At 45.4% G+C, this 19801-nt stretch overlaps 1 protein-coding gene across 11 annotated transcripts in view; it reads left to right on the top strand.

Annotated features, from left to right (window-relative positions):
• Positions 1–19801, top strand: part of TRAK1 (trafficking kinesin protein 1) — a 214972-nt gene that overhangs the window by 182931 nt on the left and 12240 nt on the right. For 5 of the 11 annotated variants that reach the window (XM_030812060.1, XM_030812061.1, XM_030812062.1 and 2 more), the window contains 5 exons: positions 33–170; positions 5187–5263; positions 6830–7066; positions 8422–8738; positions 15774–15929. In XM_030812060.1, the coding sequence (XP_030667920.1) occupies positions 33–170; positions 5187–5263; positions 6830–7066; positions 8422–8738; positions 15774–15929 (925 nt within the window). Of the gene's footprint in view, positions 1–32; positions 171–5186; positions 5264–6829; positions 7067–8421; positions 8739–15773; positions 16296–19801 lie in introns of those variants that run through there. The other 6 variants (XM_030812059.1, XM_030812055.1, XM_030812063.1 and 3 more) reach the window with 2 other exon arrangements.

Genomic DNA, 19801 nt, shown 5'->3' with positions numbered 1-19801 from the left:
ATCCTGACCCTCTGTGTCTTTCCTGCCTGCAGCTGCGTGAGCTGGAGGACAAGTACGCAGAGTGCATGGAGATGCTGCATGAGGCTCAGGAGGAGCTGAAGAACCTCCGGAACAAAACCATGCCCAATACCACGTCTCGGCGCTACCACTCGCTGGGCCTGTTTCCCATGGTGAGCTGTGCTTTCTTCCCAGCCAGAGGACAGGAGGGGTTCTGGTGATAGGAGCACAGTGTCTGACATTCTGGCCGCTGGAGTTGGGTGTTTACAGTTCGCTTCTCATTGTACAGTTCAGATCTGAGTCTGAATCAAGGACACTTGAGTCTGACTGGTGGTTTCTTAACTACATAAGACAAATTGGTTCTTTATTTTCTGTTCCTCTAAATCTGTTGTCTTTTCTACTCCTGCCATTAAAAGATAAATTAGTAGGAACTTGCTTTAGTGGGAACCTCAGGTATTTGGAAGATCTGACTCATACAGGTTGAGCATCCCTAATCCAGAATGCTTCACAATCCAAAACTTTCTGAGCACTGACATGATGCTCAAAGGAATTGGTCATTGGAGCATTTTGGATTTCAGATTTTCAGACTGGTATGTTTCAGCTGGCATGTATTCTGGAAATATCCCGAAATCTGAAGCACTACTGGTCTCAGGTATTTTGGATAAGGGATACTCAACCTGTTGCTGATTTTTTTTTTTTTTTTTTTTTGACCTTATTGGACTGTGTGGCTATTTTGGCCACACAAAATTCTGGAAGAACATTTCAGAATTTTTAAAATGCCATTTCAGTTCTGCTGATTCTTTGTATGCTTATTAATCATTCTCTTGGCGACTTTCAGTATCTGTTATCTGAAAAAAAGAATTCTCTCTGTACTTAGGCTGGTAATTTTCTCCCTCTCTCTCACTCTGTCTCCTTTCTTTCTTTCAAAAATAGAGATAGGGTCTCGCTCTGTTGTCCAGCCTCGTCTTGAATTCGTGGCCTCAAGTGATCCTCTTACCTCAGTCTCCCAAAATGCTAGGAGTATAGGAATGAGCCACCGCACCCAGCCACATTATTCATGTTATTTTACTACAGTCTGTTTTTTTAGCCCTGGCCTTATTTGCTTCATGTGCTTTGGGGGAACATGATTGAGAAGGGGATTTTCCAGGAATTAATTTCCTTGTGGAAGTTGGGCAGCACAGGGCTGAACCCCTTGGCTGATCATTGCACTGTAAGGAAGCATTATCAGGGATTGAGCTTCCTCATGTTATCTTCCATCAGACTAAATACCCTGGAAGATGGGGACCTTGTCTTCTTTGTAACTTTTCCGCCTTCCTCTTTTAATACTGTGTACCTGGCACAGTGCTTGGTATGCTGTAGAATTGTAGACATTTAATAGACGTTACATTTAGATGGATAGATGGACAGATAGACAGATGGCCTAAAGAGCAAACTCAAGAACTCCTGTATATTCCAGCTCTATTTCTATGGTTTGATGAAATGCTAAATGCTCTCTGAGGAGAGAAGAGCTTTTGAGAGAAACTCCCCCAAGTGAGTTAGGAGCGGATGGCTGCATAAATGCTTGTGAGATTCTGTCCCTTCTGAAATTGGCCTTTTCCTTGGAGCTCTTTCCCTTCAGCCCCCATTGCTGACCCCCAGCAGATACTGTCCCCATCCCCCACTCCTTGTTGTCTGGCTCACTTTCCCTAAATCATGATTTCTTTTCTTCTTTGCTCCCATACATCAAAGTGAGGAAGTCAGGCTAGAACAGCCACCACCCCCTCTCCGCCTCAAGAAGCTTCATTGAAATCTGAGGGAAGCAAAAAGAAAGACATATAACATAGTCAGCTTTCTAGGGCACAGATGGGTGATCCAGTGATTCCAGGAATCTCAGTAAAAGCAGCAAAGAATATTCAGTCCCCCAAGTTCCCTGATCTAGCGCTAACCACACTTGGCTCACACGCTGGCCTGTGTAGCTTTGCAGGCTCCTTGCCTGGGTTCCCTCCTTCCTGGCTTCTCATCTTGGTGCAGTGAGCTCCTGGCGCCATCTTGTTTCCTGGGCACCTAGGATCCACTCCACTGCCTTCCCCACTCTCAAGGACAGACCTCTTTTTGAAAACTAAACTATTGCATGAGAAAAGTTGAATTGAAATTTGCATTTCAGTTTCCTCTGGAGGGATTCTCAGCTTTCATATTTGCTGAGGTAAAGTTTTTGTTTGCCTTTTTCTGTAGCTCTTGGCACAGCCCAGTTTTTGAAGATAGCTATTTTTAAAGTGTATTATGCATTAAAGATATTTAAAGCAGTCTAAAGATTGCATCATGCAGAATGCCCAGATCTGCCTCTTTTGTTCCTAGCCATTCTAATCGCTGAATAAAACAGTGAGTAGCAGTTTTTGCACAACTATGTTCCCAATTCTCTCGCCTTATGGCAGGAGTTCATCTGGGATCCACAGATGAAATTCGGGGGGGCCTGTGAAATTAGTTCCTAATTGCACTCAATATTTCTTTCCTTTATGAAGGTCACCAGGTCATAGTGATATTAGCATTGCTTGTGACTTTGTCATCATTAGAAATTACAGGTATTTTTATGGCACATTTCTTTTTTTCTTCTTCTTCTTTTTTTTTTTTTTTTTTTTTTTTGAGACAGAGTCTTGCTCTGTCATCCAGGCTGGAGTGCAGTGGTGCGATCTTGGCTCACTGCAACCTCCCTCTCCTGAACCTCCCGAGTGGCTGGGACTACAGGCATGTGCCACCACGCCCGGCTAATTTTTTTTTTTTTTTGTATTTTTAGTAGAGATGGGGTTTCACCATGTTGGCCAAGCTAGTCTTGAACTCCTTGCCTCAGGTGATCCACCCGTCTCGGCCTCCCAAAGTGCTAGGATTACAGGCATGAGCCACTGCGCCTGGCCCTATGGCACATTTCAGTTGTTACAGATGCCTCACAACACCACAGATGCTGATCTCCACTTCAAAATGACAGCAGTAACCAGTCGTGAACTCATTTCTCTCTCCTCTCTCCTCTCTCCTCTCTCTCTCTCTCTCTCTCTGTCTCTCTCTCACACACACACACACGTTGTTATATTGATCTATATCTGCCTTCTTTTATAATCCTCATAATTTTATTTGCCTAAAAATATTATTCCAAGAAGGAGTCCACAGACTTGCCTGGATTGCCAGAGGGGAGAGGGTCATGGCCAAAAACAAGTCACAGAGCCTGCATGTGACTTTATCTCAGTATGGCTTTGAAATTACAGTCATCCCTCAGTATCTGAGGGGGATTGGTTCCAGGATCCCCTGCAGATACCAAATCCTTCAATGCCTAAGTCCCTGATATGAAAGGGCATAGTGTTTGCTTATAACCTATGCATGCCCTTCCACATACAAAAAAATCATCTCTAGATTACTAGTAATACCTCATACAATGTAAATGCTATGTAAGGAGTTGTTATACTGTACCGATTTTTAAATTTGTATTATTTTTTGGTTTTTTTTTCCCCCAAATTTTCTAAGATTAGTTGAATCTGAGGAAGTGGAACCCACAGATACGGAGGGCCGACTGTAATAATTTGACACTTCATTTTTCTTAAAGTGTATAAAGGTCCTTTCTTCTCTATTTGTAAATTATGTGGTGAATAACAGTATTAAAAAATAAGCTGGCTTAAAAGATGTCAGACTCACCTAGGGAAGTCCTTACTAGACATGATGTTTAATGACAATCTGTGGGTAATAATTACAAAATAAAATGCATATTTGTGAACAAGGATTGAAAAAAGCCTGCTAGCCCTTTATTCATCTCGCTTCCTGCTGACTCCTGTGGAGTCTCCCCACTTGGTTCCAGCCTCCAGACTGGAGCATCCCCATGGACCATGAAGCCGCTGAGGTTGATGCTGTGGAGTCCCCAGGCGCTATCTGCTGGGAAGCCACTGGCCACATGTGGCTGTGCAAATTTAAATAAATTAAATTAAAATATAATTACGAATTCAGGTCCTCAGTCACTAGCCTTATTTCTTGTGCTCACTAGCCACCCCTGGCTGGTGGTTTCCACATGTACATATGTCCCAGCACAAAGGACGCATCCATCATTGCAGGTTGTTCTGTTGTTTTAACATGAATTTAGCCTTTCCCTTCAGGTTATCCTCCATGGATGTCCTCCTGTGGTGCTGAACTGGTGCTTTTCTGCACACACCTGGTCCTGTGGGTATCTACCATGTTTAAGGGATTGTGTGTTAGGCTCCACCTCCTACAGTGCTGAGTGATGAGTGGTACAGGAGAGGGGGCATCCATCTGGTAGCCTTTAATGTTGAGTCTCAGCTTGAGGCCTGGCCCATTGGTGAAGTGAGAAGCCATCAATGACTAGCCTTCCCCTGACCCACAAAGCTGGAGAGAGAAATATGTGAGCTGTTGAGAAAAGCAGCAAAGACTTACTGTGTTTGGTGTCTGCTTCAGAAAAAAATGTGAGATTCCTAGTGGAAACAGGAATCCTACATTTCCTGGGCAGGTTGTTTAAAGATGGGTGGGCCATGGATAGTTGGCGGTGAGAGGAACTTCCCTTGCAGGAGGCCAGGGAGGATGAAAGCAGGGACCTAGAGATGGCAGTGTGCATGACTCACGTCATGTATGTAGAGACCCTCTCACTAGCACAGAACCAGAGTGCCCTTTGGAGGTGGGAAAGGCTTCCCCAGGAGCCGAAGTTAGAGGCCCTTGGTCTATTCTCGGTGTCAGAATCTTAGACACAGAGGGGGTGTGACAGACCCTGTAGACTAGGGGGACAATAGCTTTGTGTGGCTTGTGTGGGCTCTGGTGCCATATCTCACTGTAAACTCAGAGGTATTTGGAAATTCACCTGTCTCCATCATTCTGAACACATCACCCCTCCCTCATAAGTTCTGCATCCCATCTTTTAGCCATGGTTGCAGCCCCATGGTTTGGCCAATGGAGCATAGGGTTTGCTTTTAGACACCTAATGGCATATGAGTCAGCAGCTTTATACTCAGTGCCCAGTGGCGCTGCCACACTCAGAACCTGCCTGGGCAACTGCTCAGCCAGGGTCTCTGACAACAGAGAGTGCTGTTAAGTTTGTGTTGTGGAAAGACTGTGAGCTTCTGATGCCTTGGTTTACTCTCCATGGCCCACCTGGGTGCATACCTCTTTTAGAGACAGAGCATTTGAATTGGCGCTCACTTGACATTTGTCTTTCTGGCTTTTCCCAGGATTCCTTGGCAGCAGAGATTGAGGGAACGATGCGCAAGGAGCTGCAGTTGGAAGAGGCCGAGTCTCCAGACATCACGTATGGCCACAGTTTTTACAGTTTTGAGCTTCCCAGAGACCAGCTTGTGACCAGTGCAGTGTTCAAAACCTAGCAATGTTGAGGCTCTGGGTACCAGCAGTGATTGACTATTGTCCTTCCCAGTCCAGATTAAGGGAAATAATAGAACACAGCTGACAGTATCCCTCAGCTCCTCTTATTAGCTTTTGTTAGTTAATTTTTATTTATTTATTTTTTAGAGATGGGGTGTCTCACTTTATTGGCCACACCAGAGTGCAGTGGTGTGATCATAGCTCACTGCAACCTCGAACTCCTAGGCTCAAGTAATCCTGCTGCCTCAGCCTCTTGAGTAGCTGGGACTACAGGCGCATGCCACCATTTCCAGCTAGTTTTAAAAAAATCTTTTGTAGACATGGGGCTTCACCATGTTGCTCAGGCTGATCTCAAACTCCTGGCTTCAAGTGATCCTCCTGCCTTGGCCTTCCCAAAGTGTTGGGATTACAGGCGTGGGCCACCACTGGCCTGTGAGCCACTGTACTCCTCTTCTCCTTAGGTTTTAAAGATAAATTGTGAACTTACAGAAAGTCCTAGAAAAGGAGAGATGTCTTTCCCATCTCTCTTAACCAAAGCTTCGTCTTGATATAACTGCACGTTTTTATCTTTCCTTTCAGTGGAAAACATTTAAAAAATTTAAAATCAACGTAGTGTGAGATTCAGAGGGGTCTTCAAAGATTTTGTGCAAGACTTCCATCTCCATCTGAATACACCTAGGGATATGAGCTTCTACCATCTCTCTTCCTACCTCAACTCTTGTACTTAGCCTGCCCCAAGGTGCTTGTAAGGAACCTGTGGACCAGGTTTCATTGTGTTTTCTGTGTACCCAGACTCCATAGACAGAACTTAAATGAGATCCTGGGAGTGACAAGTGTCCAAATGAGGTTCGGTATATGTGTGACACCCTCTGCAGCCCAGAAGGAAGTGGCCATTGTAAAAACATGCCTACCCTTTTCTCTTTAAAAGGGAACAAATGAGCATCAAAGTGTGGTTCTGCTCCTAAAATAACACTTTCCAAAAATAGACAAATGTAGTATTTATCATCTCATTATAGAAGTGAAGGACTAACTTTAAGTCTTCATTTTTTTATATGAATGTTCAACAAATATTCATTCTGCAAGTATTGGTTGATTTCTGCTGTGCTGAGCAGTGAACACTGCCCTGCTGCAGTGTGTATTCTAGTGAATATTATGAAAAAAGAAATCTAGGAGACAAAAGTCATACTTAAGCATTTTTATTTGTAGGTTAAGCCTTAGGGATGTGAAACACAATTTCACTTTTGCTGGCATCACCTTTAGGATACAACCATGCATTCAAGTCCTGGATTTAGTGGCTGTTGAATCTCTCAAATTTTCGCATTGTGAAGGAGGCAGCCAATACCCTAAGAAACAGGTGGCAGGCACAGGATAGCGGGCTGCTTGGGGACTTGTCACAGGCCAGGTGCCCTTTTGGCTGGTTGATCATTTTTGGAGGGTTAAACTCCAGGGTCGTGCCCGCATTTGCTCACTCACGGATGCCGTGCATTCTCCCTAGTCACCAGAAGCGTGTCTTTGAGACAGTAAGAAACATCAACCAGGTCGTCAAGCAGAGATCTCTGACCCCTTCTCCCATGAACATCCCCGGCTCCAACCAGTCCTCGGCCATGAACTCCCTCCTGTCCAGCTGCGTCAGCACCCCCCGGTCCAGCTTCTACGGCAGCGACATAGGCAACGTCGTCCTCGACAACAAGACCAACAGCATCATTCTGGAAACAGAGGCAGCCGACCCGGGGTGAGCAAGCTGGGAGTTTTCACTTCTCTGTTTTGGGGTGAGGAGTGGTAGTATGGATTGTCTGCAGGCTCAGTAATTATTAAGAGGAAGGTAGATGAGAGTCACCTAAAAAATACAGACCTGGCCGGGCGTGGTGGCTCACGCCTGTAATCCTAGCACTTTGGGAGGCCGAGGCGGGAGGATTGCCAGAGCTCAGGAGTTTGAGACCAGCCTGGGCAACATTGCAAAACCCCATCTCTACTAAACATACAAAAAATTAGCTGGGCGTGGTGGCACGCACCTGTAATCTCAGCTACTCAGGAGGCTGAGGCAGGAGAATCACTTGAACCCGGGAGGTGGAGGTTGCAGCAAGCTGATAATTGCACCACTGCACTCCTGCCTGGGTGACGGAGTAAGACTCTGTCTCAAAAAAAAAAAAAAAAAAAAAAGCGGACCTTGCAGTTCTCCAAATCTGTTCTACCTACCCACTGAGCCTATGCCTATCCTTGATATGGTATTTTAATCAGCTTAAAGGTGTATAACAAGATGATACCAGAAAGTCTGCTTTCCTGTGAAATGCTTGGGGGGAGGATTAATGAATTTTTTTGTTGTTGTTAATCTTCACGGTAAGGCTACAGAATAGACATTTGTTTTGTGACCCTTTTGTAGCTTGATGTTGGAAAGGCTGAGGAGGACTCAGGCTGTCTGTCTTGTGACCAGAATGTGGTCACAAGGTTCAGAGGGTGGGGTGCAGGGGGGCCAAGGTGCCCAGGACTGGGCTTTCCTCAGGAATGGTCAGTTCCTCTTTGTCCTGAAGCCCTGCAGAACCTGGACACACACACACACACACACACACACACACACACACACACACCATTGTCCACTTTGTGCATCCTTTTCCTCTGACTTAATAAAATTGATTCTTCCGAACCAGTTGGAACAGACAGATAGGAAGCTCCTTGATCAGAGCAGGTTTTGTTCAGAGTTGAGGTCTGGGCTCTTTTCCTTCAAGAGGAGAGAAGCATGCCTTAAACCCATTATCCTTCTGGTAGCCAGGAATGGCAACCTACAGGTTTCTTCCTAAAGGTTCTTCAGGGAGATGTTTACAGGGACTGAGTTTACTTAGTCTGTGTGCAAATGTTCATCCCGCCTTAGTCCTCACGCCACCTCAACCCCACTAAAAAAGACCCTTGGCAGGAGTAGTTCTGGACACAAATCTATTTCCCCCTGTTGCCTAAATGTCAACTGCTTGCCTTGGTTCCCATGGGGAATCCTGTAGCCCCAGGGAACGTCCACCGCTGTGCATTGAGCAGTCGGGCCTCTGTGGCCTTGGAGCCCTGCTAGCGTTCCACCCTCATGCCCCTTTCTTCTTCCAGAAACGATGAGCGGAGTAAGAAGCCAGGGACGCCGGGCACCCCAGGCTCCCATGACCTGGAGACGGCGCTGAGGCGGCTGTCCCTGCGCCGGGAGAACTACCTCTCGGAGAGGAGGTTCTTTGAGGAGGAGCAAGAGAGGAAGCTCCAGGAGCTGGCGGAGAAGGGCGAGCTGCGCAGCGGCTCCCTCACACCCACTGAGAGCATCATGTCCCTGGGCACACACTCCCGCTTCTCCGAGTTCACCGGCTTCTCTGGCATGTCCTTCAGCAGCCGCTCCTACCTGCCTGAGAAGCTCCAGATAGTGAAGCCGCTGGAAGGTGATCGCGCAGGGCCTCGGCCCCTCTCTGTCCTCCTGGGGGACTCCCTGTGGTCCCTGATCCACCTGCGGAAGGCGGGGCACCTCTGTCACGCCTACTCCTTTTTCTTCCGTGACAGCCACCCGCGCTGCTGGTTTGAGTTCCTCTGAGGGTGGTGCTCAGCCTAGGCCTCCGTCCCTCCCCTCTGGCTGGCAGGTGTGACAGTGCACACATAGGCCACCAAACTCGCCAAGGAAAGACAAGCATGTGCACTGTGGTCTTCTAGTTCTTTCCTTTGCCTTTAGAACCTCAGAAATAAAAACCTTTTGTGGTGGTAGAGGCACTGCTAACAGATTCAAAAATTATTAGGTTTTGCCTTTGGGTGTGAGGAATGCAGAGAATTAATGCTTTAGCTTTTCCACAGTTTTGGTGTCAGGGAGAGAGTCCAAGCAAACTCTATTAAATGGGGATTCTTTTTTTTCCCCCACAACCACCTGAATGTGATTTGTGGGCTTATGTGTTCTGATTTGAACTTCATATAGCAAGGTTGTGGCTTTTGGCAGATGCAGTATATTCTGAGCTCGGCTCCTAGAGTCTACAATTTGGAGCCCAGGAAGGGGTGGCTATGGAGACAAGTGAGTTTTGTACCTCCGTAAGCCACCCTTTTTCAGGGTCAGTTCATGTGTTAGTATCAGGGGTATCTCAGATGATTAAACTCATGGGAAAAACTTCCTCCTTCCCTCTCTCCCTCTTGCCCTCCCGCCTCTTTTTTTTTTATTTTTTTATTTAGGCATTTATAAAATGTTTTCTCTCTACCTACCACTACCCTGCCAAGAGCCACCAAGTGTTCATATTTTTCATTTTTTACTCCTTTAGTTTGGAAAGCCATATAAGTTTGAGAAGGTGTTTTAAAACTCTGCGTTACACTTATGATGCAAAGCCAAATCAGAACTTCTGTAAGGCAGAACTTTCCCAACTTTAAAAAAAATTATTGTCCCCTCTAAGGAGCCTTCTTAGATGTTTTTTCCTAATCACCCCCCAAAGACATTTTAATACCACATATATAGTTTATGTACTATATGTATATCCATATACAGTATATATAAACAATACATAAGCAATACATCTGTGGTATTAAAATTAAAAAGAATCCAATTATGTTTACCTCAAAAGAACCTGCTTTTGCTTCTTGGGAGCAATATTGCCCCTGTGAGACTGCATGCTATAAGGTAAGGTTGTGCTTGTTAAAGACCCAAGACATGACTGGGTTCCACAGTCTCCAAAGGAAGAGGGCGGGCTAGTTTGTTTTTATTATTATTTTAAAATTGTATAATTGGGGTCTTTCTTAGAGTTCAGAAAAGGTATGGCTTACTCTTTTTTAATTGTTTATTTAGTTGTAAGCTTGGTGATTGTTTTCTGATCCACATTGTGTCTGTTCTTCAATAAAATCTTTCATTTCTGCAATTTTACTTTCTGCCTTACTTTTCGTTTTTCTCCTTTGTCACTCAAAGATGATTGGAATTTATCATCTCTGTCTTGTCTGCTTTCTATATTTGACTCTGTGTTTCATTAGATCATCTAAGAATATGTTTTTGAATTTATTTTCAAAGCACATGTTTTTAGTCGGTTCATCTTTATTTCTTTTAATTTTGCAACTTGGCAGTATTTTTGTGATTAGTTAATAGGATAATAGGGAATCCTGTTAGATTAGCAAGGTGAATTTCATCTATAGTGCTCTGCTACCCAGGAGGCTAAAACAATACAATTAAAAAGTTATTTGTCTTATCACAGTGGCCTATAACACAACCTCATGATACAGATTCTTTTGGCTCCATTTTGTAGTTCTCTGACTTCTCAGCTGTTTATTTATGTATTTAGTTTTTGAAACAGGGTCTCGCTGTGTCACCCAGGCTGCAGTACAGTAGTGTGATCATAGCTCACCGCAAGCTTGAATTCCTGGGCTCAAGCAATCCTCCTGCCTCAGCTTCCCAAGTAGCTAGGACTACAGGAGTGCACCACCACACCTGGCTAATTTATTTATTTGTAGAGACAGGGTCTTACTGTGTTGCCCAGGCTGGTCTTGAACCATTGCCCTCAAGTTACCCTTCCACCTCAGCCTCCCAAAGTGTTAGGATTACAAGCGTGAGTCACCACACCTGGCTCAGACTTCTTAGCTATTACAACCAGTATTTTCTTTTTTCCCTCCCCTCTACAGTTATTTTTTGTGTTACCATGTTTAATATGATAAGATGGGATGCTGACACAGAAGTCAACCTGGGCTAGGTTCAGTATAGCTCTGACTGTGATATTAGATAAATCACCCCACTTTTTGAGCCCTGTTTGCTATTTAATTGTGGTTGTGAAATAGGCTGATAGCCAGCAAACCAGATTGTGGTGAGGAGTAAATGTGAAGTATTTTATATTGTACCTGGCATCTAATAGGTGCTTATTAAAATGTTGGCTTCCCAAGCTTGCTCCAATCCAGGGCTGTAGAGCTGAGTTACTAGTGTTGAGATCTGGACCAGCACTAGGGTCATGTTCTTAAATTATCTTTTTCTATTGGCTCACTGAGAAGCTAATAAGATTCCCATAATCACCAGCAGCCCAGGTAAATGTACCTGGGGTGAGGTCCGTAGAGACTGTTGGCTGAGATCATAGCAGATAGCCAATCAGTGTTTTCCATCCGGCTCCCTTACCTGTTTAATTAATCTTGCCATCTGCTTATTGTGAAAGCCAAAAAGCTAAGTGTTTAAGAGTGCTAGCACTCTCTTGTCTCTTCATCTCACCTTACCAGTTTTAAGCAGGTGAAGAACAAACAAACCATTCAAACTAGAAAGATATCTGTGTTAAAAAGACCAAGGCGGGCAGTATTTTTTTCCTGTAATTTGCACTTCCTTTCTGCTTAATTGTAACCAAAGTAGCATTTCCAAATAAATAACATGTAAATAAAGGAAAGGATACACGTCAAAGCTGTACATTATCCAGCAGGTTTCATTCTAGTATCTAAGCCCTGATGCTTCTCTGACATCAGTGGATTTCCTCTCCTTTGATGACGAAAATGTTTTAGCTGGAACACTCGGGTATGGAAGGAAAGCAGAGGGGGGAAGATGCAATGACCATAGTTATGTTTTCTCCACTGTCCCTGCCCTTTTCCCAAAGAACTTTATCTTGGGGCCAACCAGGAACATGAAGCATCCTCTCTTTCCTTGCCCTGTTTGCCCAACTCCTGCCTGGTTTTAATGTGGGTGGGAGGAGTGAGCAGGTCTTGAGTTGGTAATGGGAGGTAGCTCATATTACAGTGTTTGGCAAGTAAAGGAAGCCAGGCTGGGGAATGAGCTGGAGAAATGGAAAGAAAGAGGTAACTTGGGCTCTGAATAAGATGCAATTCATATTTATTTTTTAATTCATATACCTTCTTATGTCAAAGGAAGGACTCCAGGCAGCCAGGAGATTGGTAGAATTCCCACATGATGGTTTAGGCAGCAGCAGGGAGGTGAAGCATGAGGTGTTCTGCCCAGTTGACGGGCTTGGCAAACCCTGCTGGGACTTTGGAACCAGCCAGGAGTGGAGATAGTCTGTGAACCCCACAGCATGACATAACTGAAATAGCACAGTCAGGTTTGAGAAGGCACCTACATGGGAATCTAGAAAGCCATTCAGGTGTGTTATTGACTAGGTTTTGGAGGCTCTCATGTGTAAGGCCTCTCACTGCTGAGAGTTAAGAGAATGGACACTGGAGCCAGCCTTGGTTTCAGTCCCAGATCAGTCAAGCCACTTGCCAGCCATGCAGCCTCTAGCAAGTTACTTTCCCTTCCAGTGCTCAAGTTTCCTCATCTGCAGAATGCAGACAGCAGGGATAACGTGAAGATTAAGTGAATTATAAATGTAGACCTCAGAAAAGTACCTGGCGCTTAGTAAAAGCCCAGTAAAAGTTGGCTGTTCTTACGTGAGTAAAGGATGCCCAAGGCATGGGATGAAAATCTGAGCATGATGCGTCTTTTCACATAATGTTTTAGTTGTAATTTCACTAAATTTCCTTGGCTGTGGAGTGTCAGAGAATGCAAGTAACTCCATGCATTTCTGTGGCCTCCTTAACTCCAAACAGCAGACCCTTTGTAGCCTCATTTCTCTCTCTTCAGCCCATCCTTGGGAGCGGGTGAGGAGAGGGAGTGATGGGGCAGCCTGTTGAACAGGTGGAGGAGAAAGGCCTATGAAACTCTTGTCAGGGCCCATGAAACTCTTGTCAGGGCCCAGACCTCCAGCCGCCCTGGGTTCTTTCCCAGTGAATTATAAACATCTCAGACCCCCTTCAGAAGGATGAGGGGGTTTGGCATTTCCTTACCAGGGTTCTTCACTTCCCAGAGTCTATTGGCGTACCCCCCTTTTCCCTTCCAAAAGTAGAGGTGATGTGGCCATATTGTACCTGGGGTTTTCTCATCATCCTTCTCAGACTCCAATGTACAGTCCCAAACTGAACATGGCAGTACAGTCGCTACTTTAAAACTTCTCATGGTGCCGTTTTGTTATCAGGAATGTGCCTGCACAGCCAGTGAGCATTTGTACTGGGGCCCATTAGGTAGTGTGAATGGGAGTCCCCAGGGACAGCAGAGAACTCCTATCAGCAGGAATATCTCCTGGTAGGCCCTGGACACCCATCTGGAAATTCTGCTGCTGACCATTTGTGCAGCTGGGACAGTGATGTCCTTCTTGTTCTCAGACCTGTGGGTTTTGATGGGTGGGCAGTGTGAAAACTTGGTCTTTAGTTCTGAACCCCGGCTATGCCACCACTAATTAAGTGGCTTTGGAAAGTTATCTAACTTCAGGCAGCCACCATTCCCCTATCTGTAAAGTGTATAATCATACTTAGTTCCTAGGATGGTTTCGAGGAGTGAGTTGGTATAATACATGTAAAACAAACTGCCATGCAGGCCTGCCTCAATATAGGGAAGCTTAATTTAAAAAATCACAGTGATGCTGTGGCATCTGGGACTTGGGAGCCCATGAACTGGTCTCCGCAGGTCTGCGAAGCCCCGGCCTTGTTTGCACGGTGTTGGCAGCATGCGCGCTTCCTTTAGGAAGTGGGTCTACAGCTTCCTTCAGATTCTCGAAACATCTGAGAGTTAAGAGCCACAGCTCTAGAGCAAGGCTTCTCGACCCCAGCCCTGTTGACATTTGGGACCAGTTCATTCTTTGTTGTGGGGGCTGTCCTGTACGTTGTGACATGTTTGGCAGCATCTCTGGCTTTTACCCCCTAGATGCCATTAGCACTAGATGCCGTTCCTTCACAGCTGTGACAGCCAAACATGTCTCCAGACATTACCAAATGCCCCTTGGGGGGGTGGGGTACAGGGCGCAAAATTGTCCCTAGTTGAGAACACTGCTCTAGATGCATCTTAGCACCCAGTGAGAGAACAGATATGTGATACCCTGTTTCATTATAGTCATTCTTTCCTATTTCTTTTTTTCTTGAATTTAGAGTATTTTCTATTTATATTTAATAGATCCAGATTAAGTATGTTGCTATCATACCCGCGAACCCTTAAAACTGGGATAAACCTTGATGTGCGTGTCTAAGAACTCTTTAAACATGTATTGGCAGTGTGCACCTTTTTTTTTTCCTTTTAAGTGGATTTGAAATTGTTCATTTATAAATTCCTTTCAAGCCTCCCTGGCTGAGATCTACCCATGAGAAGTTATTTCCAAGGGGTGTTCGGAAATGGCAGACTCTGCGCACACCACGGGGCCTCTCCCTCACTCCACCGCCTCCCATCTTGGCATACCTGGGTTCCCTTCTCTTTTGTCTTGACTTCCTGAGCTGCTGGCGCCTGGCATCCTTGACTCCCTTTTCTTTGCTCCCCAGGGCAGCTTGATATCCTGGAGGGCTTCTTGCCTACCCAGAAAGTATACCCTTGGTAAACCAGTGGTGACTGCCCAAGCATCCATTTGTGCAGGAAGGCTCCTGCCTTCCTGTGCCCGAGAACCTCTTCAGAAGTCTCTCCTTTGAGCATGGAATATGTATTTGTGCGGCCATGCACATTTGGGTGCCTTCTTAATCTGTAGAATGGGGCTAGCCCTACCAGCCTCATGGGCTGTGCACTAGCACCGTGTCAGGTGAGGCGTTAATAAGTGTTCCAAGGGTAAAACGGGTTGCTCTGTCAAGTAAGTTGGGCAAGAACACTGTAGCATACTAAAGGTTCTGTGATGCCCCTCAGTAAAAACACTTAAGTTTCCTGAGCATGCTTGGCCTAGGAACATTTCTCTTTGTAGAGCACCTGTGACACCTTGAGGTCTTCAGGGACACACTCCGGTGTTATTACAGACCTTGCATGATGTCATCTGAGTCCTGGGGCTTGGTGTCATTGAGAAGATGGGCTCCCCTGCTTTAGACCTCTGTGTGGACTTACTGTGTTCTTAAGTCACACCCCTTAACCCGATTCCTTCTCCCTAACCCGGCAGCCTCTCAAAGTTGCTGGCAAAATACAGAAAACCTAAGTAAAGGAGGTGATGGTCACATGTACCACATATCTCTGTGTGCTGCTTTCATTTCTTTTTGCTTTTCTCTTGCTATGGGTCCTGGGCTTGGTTTGACATGATCTTATTCTGCCTGAGCTTATGTCTTCCCTGTTCCCAGGAGTGTGTATTTGGCATAGGATCCGTACACGTGGCCCCCCTTTTGTGCTTATCTTGCCATTTTCCCCCTTCCATTTTGTAAAATGAGAAGGTGTTGAGCTCTGGGGTTGACATCGGTTGATTAAAATAAAGATCTCGCCCCAAACCTCTTTTGCACATATTATGGTGTGGATTTTACTTAAAAAAAAATTGTTGATTTCTTAACGTGCTATTCCTTCTGAGCATGGTGGGGTTTGGCTTCTGTTTCATGGCAGGAAGGGCTAAGGCAGCTCCACTGAAGTTCCCGCTGCAGTCCACCTGGAGGCCCAGACCCTGCTGGGGTTCACACTAAGCACTTTGAGGGTAGTAAACAGCCATTGTCTTGGACTTCCATCCTAACCCTCTCTTCTCCTTGTCCTCCTTCTTCCCTTCCCTTTCTCCTGCAAGGTTCTGCCACCCTTCACCACTGGCAGCAGTTGGCCCAACCTCACCTTGGGGGCATCCTGGACCCCCGGCCCGGTGTGGTCACCAAGGGCTTCCGGACGCTGGATGTTGACCTGGATGAAGTGTACTGCCTTAACGACTTTGAAGAAGATGACACAGGTGACCACATTTCTATCCCGCGCCTAGCTACCTCCACTCCAGTTCAGCACCCAGAGACCTCAGGTGAGAGGTCCCGAGCACGTGTGACTGTCTCAGGCAGCAGAAGTTACCCGAGCCGGCCTCAGGCTTCCCCAGAGGAGATGCAGGAGCCGCCAGCGGCCACGGAGGAGGAGGAGGAGGAGGAGGAGGGGTCTGGTGAGGGCACCACGATAAGTCCTGTAAACTTGGCACCTTTCCCGGAGGCAGAGTTTTGGGCCATTCTCACCTCTGTTCCGGGCACCATCCGTAGTGGTTCTCTGTCTGTAGCTTCCGCTCGTCTGTGTGGGTGATGATTAAAGCATTCTCATTGCACAGTTCTGTTTTTAAGTACAGAGTCTGATGCCTCCTATTTGTAACAGTGGGTGTAGCTCCCCTGCCCATCTTGGAGGTGCATGGCCCAGCAGGGATCTTAAAGTGGGAGCAGGAAAGGCTGCTAAAAAAAAAAAAAAAAAAAGTGGGCTTTTGGGCCCCTGAAAACATCAGTGCCCTTCTTCCTGGTCTGGGTGTCTCCCTCAGTCTAAGGGGAAGATTCTCAAGTCCCCTGGTGATTTCCAAGTGGAGCTGAGCAGTTTAGGGAAATTGAGTGCTGGGTCATTCAGAAGGTAAATGAGCTCATCTGTTACCTGTATGCTGTATTAAAATATAAAGAACCAGGAAAGGTTCAGGATTTCAGACACTTCGTCAGTCTTTTCACTTTCCCAACTTCACTGGAGGTAGATATGTCATTTTCTTTTCAGCTTACATGTGTTCAAAGTGGATATTTAAAAAGTGTTTTAGCAATACTTCTTAACCAAATAAACCTTCGGAGAACGTCACTAAGCTTTTCCAGAGAGAAGACCCTAGATGAAGCTGGAAAAGAGCTCTGGCTGACTCCACCCACTGTCCCCAAGCATTAAAGGTGTGGCCATGAGTTTACAGAATGACCCACATCCCAGTTGCCACTGGGAGGAAAAGCTTTGTGCTCAGAGCCCTGGGAATCATGGGATCACATGGTTACTGTTTACCCCAACAGCATGCTCTGTCTAGACTGGACCTCCCAGCCCCTTGGGTTGGGAAGACAAAGCTTTTGTGGAGTCAGGGGAGAGACTGAGAAAAAATGAAGTAACCCTGTGTTGTCATCCTCATGACATTCCCGAGGATTCACCAGGTTTGAAGTGAGGACGTTCATCTTTGTGGTTCATAATTTTCATTTGTGAAGGCCACAACAGTCCCCTTGAAATACAGGGCAGGAAAGAGCTGAGGCTCTTGGTGGTGCCTCCCATTCCCCTGGCTAATTTCAGACAGCTGTGGTCAAGGGATTTTACTTGGGATCAACTTTTCCTTTTTTCCTTGACATTAATTTTAGAGAAGTCATCAAGTCATGTGATTTGTTTAGTACATAGGTTTATTTATGGTTTGATTTTTTTAAGCAGTTAAATTACTAGATTAAGCTTGTGAGGGAATGAAAATGTTTTTTATTTCGTGTCTACACACTTGAAAAAGAGAAACCAGCTTCGGTACTGTCCCAGTTTTGTCATCAGCACCAGTGCCCATCAGGAAGGCAGGCGGTGGTGCAGAAACATGATGCCCGGCTGATTTTTGTGGCTAAAGGGGTAGACCTCGTGTTGATTGGGATGCTTGCCTACAGCCTTACAGGTAGAGTGGAAGGTGAGTTCTGGAAGTGCAAAGAAGCACCATTGGGTGCATCTTCTAGAAGTTGTACGGAAGGACTAAAGCTTATCAAGTCAACAAAGAACTTATCCTGGAGGACAGAGAGAAGGGATCAATTATGAGGACTGACATCCTGACCACTCTCCTTAACATAAACACTGACATTTTTCTTGCTTGTTACCTCTGTACTCAAACTTGTAGCAAATTCATCCTAGCAACGTTATTTGAGGAGGGGCATGAACATTTATAGTTGAAACTGTAGAAAGGGTCAGTTTGGAGGTGTGTAATAAAAAAGAATTACCCAGATTGCCAAAGGTAATTTAGGAAGGGTTCTGATCATTTTGATGTGAGTTCTTTGGGGCTTATTTTCTGGTTAAGGCTCATCTTTAAAAACTGGCTTCAGAGGGGAGAGGGGTGAACAATGAATTGGCTCTCTTTTCTCTATTGGGAATTACAGGACCATTTTGATTCTCAGAATGTAAAAAGCATATCACTAAGTAAATCATCCTGGAGGTCCCAAGTAGCTCTATGCCTGCAATCATGGAGACACAGGCAGACAGATAAGCTTCATGGGGAAGGCATGGGGTATCCTCTGTCTTGGGATTTGTATCAATGGTGGTCTGGTCCCTGCCTTTTAATCCGTCCTCTACGCTTGGGCTTTTCTGTTGCCAAACAGCACTATCCCAGGAGCTGTTGTCTGCCTGGGAAGACTCAGTAGGGAGACACTTTGGAGACAGAAGGTGATGAACCTTTTTATGTGCAGCTGGTATGATAGAAGGAAATTGGGAAGACTTGTATGCTAGGCACTTTTGTCCAGAGCCTGCTGTCCCATAAAGAAAAAGTTTTAAGCACTGAAAAAATTTGATTAGTGTATTTAAATGTATTATTTGAAGCATCATTCACTTGTTGATTTTTACAATCCCATGTCTTTTTTTTTTGAGATGGAGTCTCGCTCTGTCGCCCAGGCTGGAGTGCAGTGGCACGATCTCAGCTCACTGCAAGCTCTGCCTCCCGGGTTCACGCCATTCTCCTGCCTCAGCCTCTCCGAGTAGCTGGGACTACAGGCGCCTGCCACCACGCCTGGCTAATTTTTTGTATTTTTAGTAGAGACGGGGTTTCACCGTGGTCTCGATGTCCTGACCTCGTGATCCTCCCGCCTCGGCCTCCCAAAGTGCTGGGATTACAAGCGTGAGCCACCGCGCCCAGCCTACAATCCCATGTCTTAAAAAGGATGATTCCATGTTATTGTATTGTAAATAATTTAGATGATTAAAATGGATTGTTTAAAAAATTTTAGATTATAGTTTTACTTTATTTCAGTGATATGTTTCATGTTTTAATTTATATAGAAAGTATAGTTTATCAGAACTGGTTATCTTTTTCTGTCAGTACTCTGTATTTTAGGCATTTGTGTGGGGAAGAGCCTGCATATGGCAAAGGATTAAGAGTTAAAGTCACACAGTTAAATCGGTAGTTGGCTAGTGGATGGGCAGTTCAGTTGAATTATCTTGAATACTTTGATCCTTAAAGGTGAGAAAGAAGTGGGATTAAAGCCACATGGATAGAGAAAATTAACAGTCAGTTTATTTTAATGCTTTTATGCATCAAGACTGGTTCATATTGAGGGGAGATATCCTCAGAAACTTACACGAATCATGGCATCTTGACATCTTACCTGGCAGTGGCCCTGCAGTAGAACCATGTCCTAATTGGAGCTGAGATCTTTTTTTTTTTTTTTTTTTGAGACGGAGTCTTGCTCTGTTGCTTAGGCTGGAGTGCAGTGGTGCAATCTCAGCTCACTGCAACTTCCACCTCCTGGGTTCAAGTGCTTTTCTTGCCTTTGCCTCCCAAGTAGCTGGGACTATAGGCACACGTCACCACTTCCAGCTAATTTTTTGTATTTTATAGAGATGGACTTTCACCCTGTTAACCAGGCTGGTCTCAAATTCCTGCCTTCAAGTGATCTGCCCGCCTCGGCCTCCCAAAGTGCTGGGATTCCTGGTGTGAGCCACCACATCTGGCCTAGAGCTGAGATCTTGAAGTCAGAGTGGAAGACAAAAAACACACTTGGCTAAAATTGCCCTTGAAAAATTCCGTAAATCTCCAGCAACAGGGCCACCAAGGCAAAAGCCAAGAATCAGCTTCTTTCGTTGCCTCCTTGTTTGATACATAGGCCCAAGGTC

The sequence above is a fragment of the Nomascus leucogenys genome, chromosome 4, assembly GCF_006542625.1.
Source record: "Nomascus leucogenys isolate Asia chromosome 4, Asia_NLE_v1, whole genome shotgun sequence".
NCBI lineage: Eukaryota > Metazoa > Chordata > Mammalia > Primates > Hylobatidae > Nomascus > Nomascus leucogenys.
This window is presented reverse-complemented; position numbering and strand designations above follow the sequence as displayed.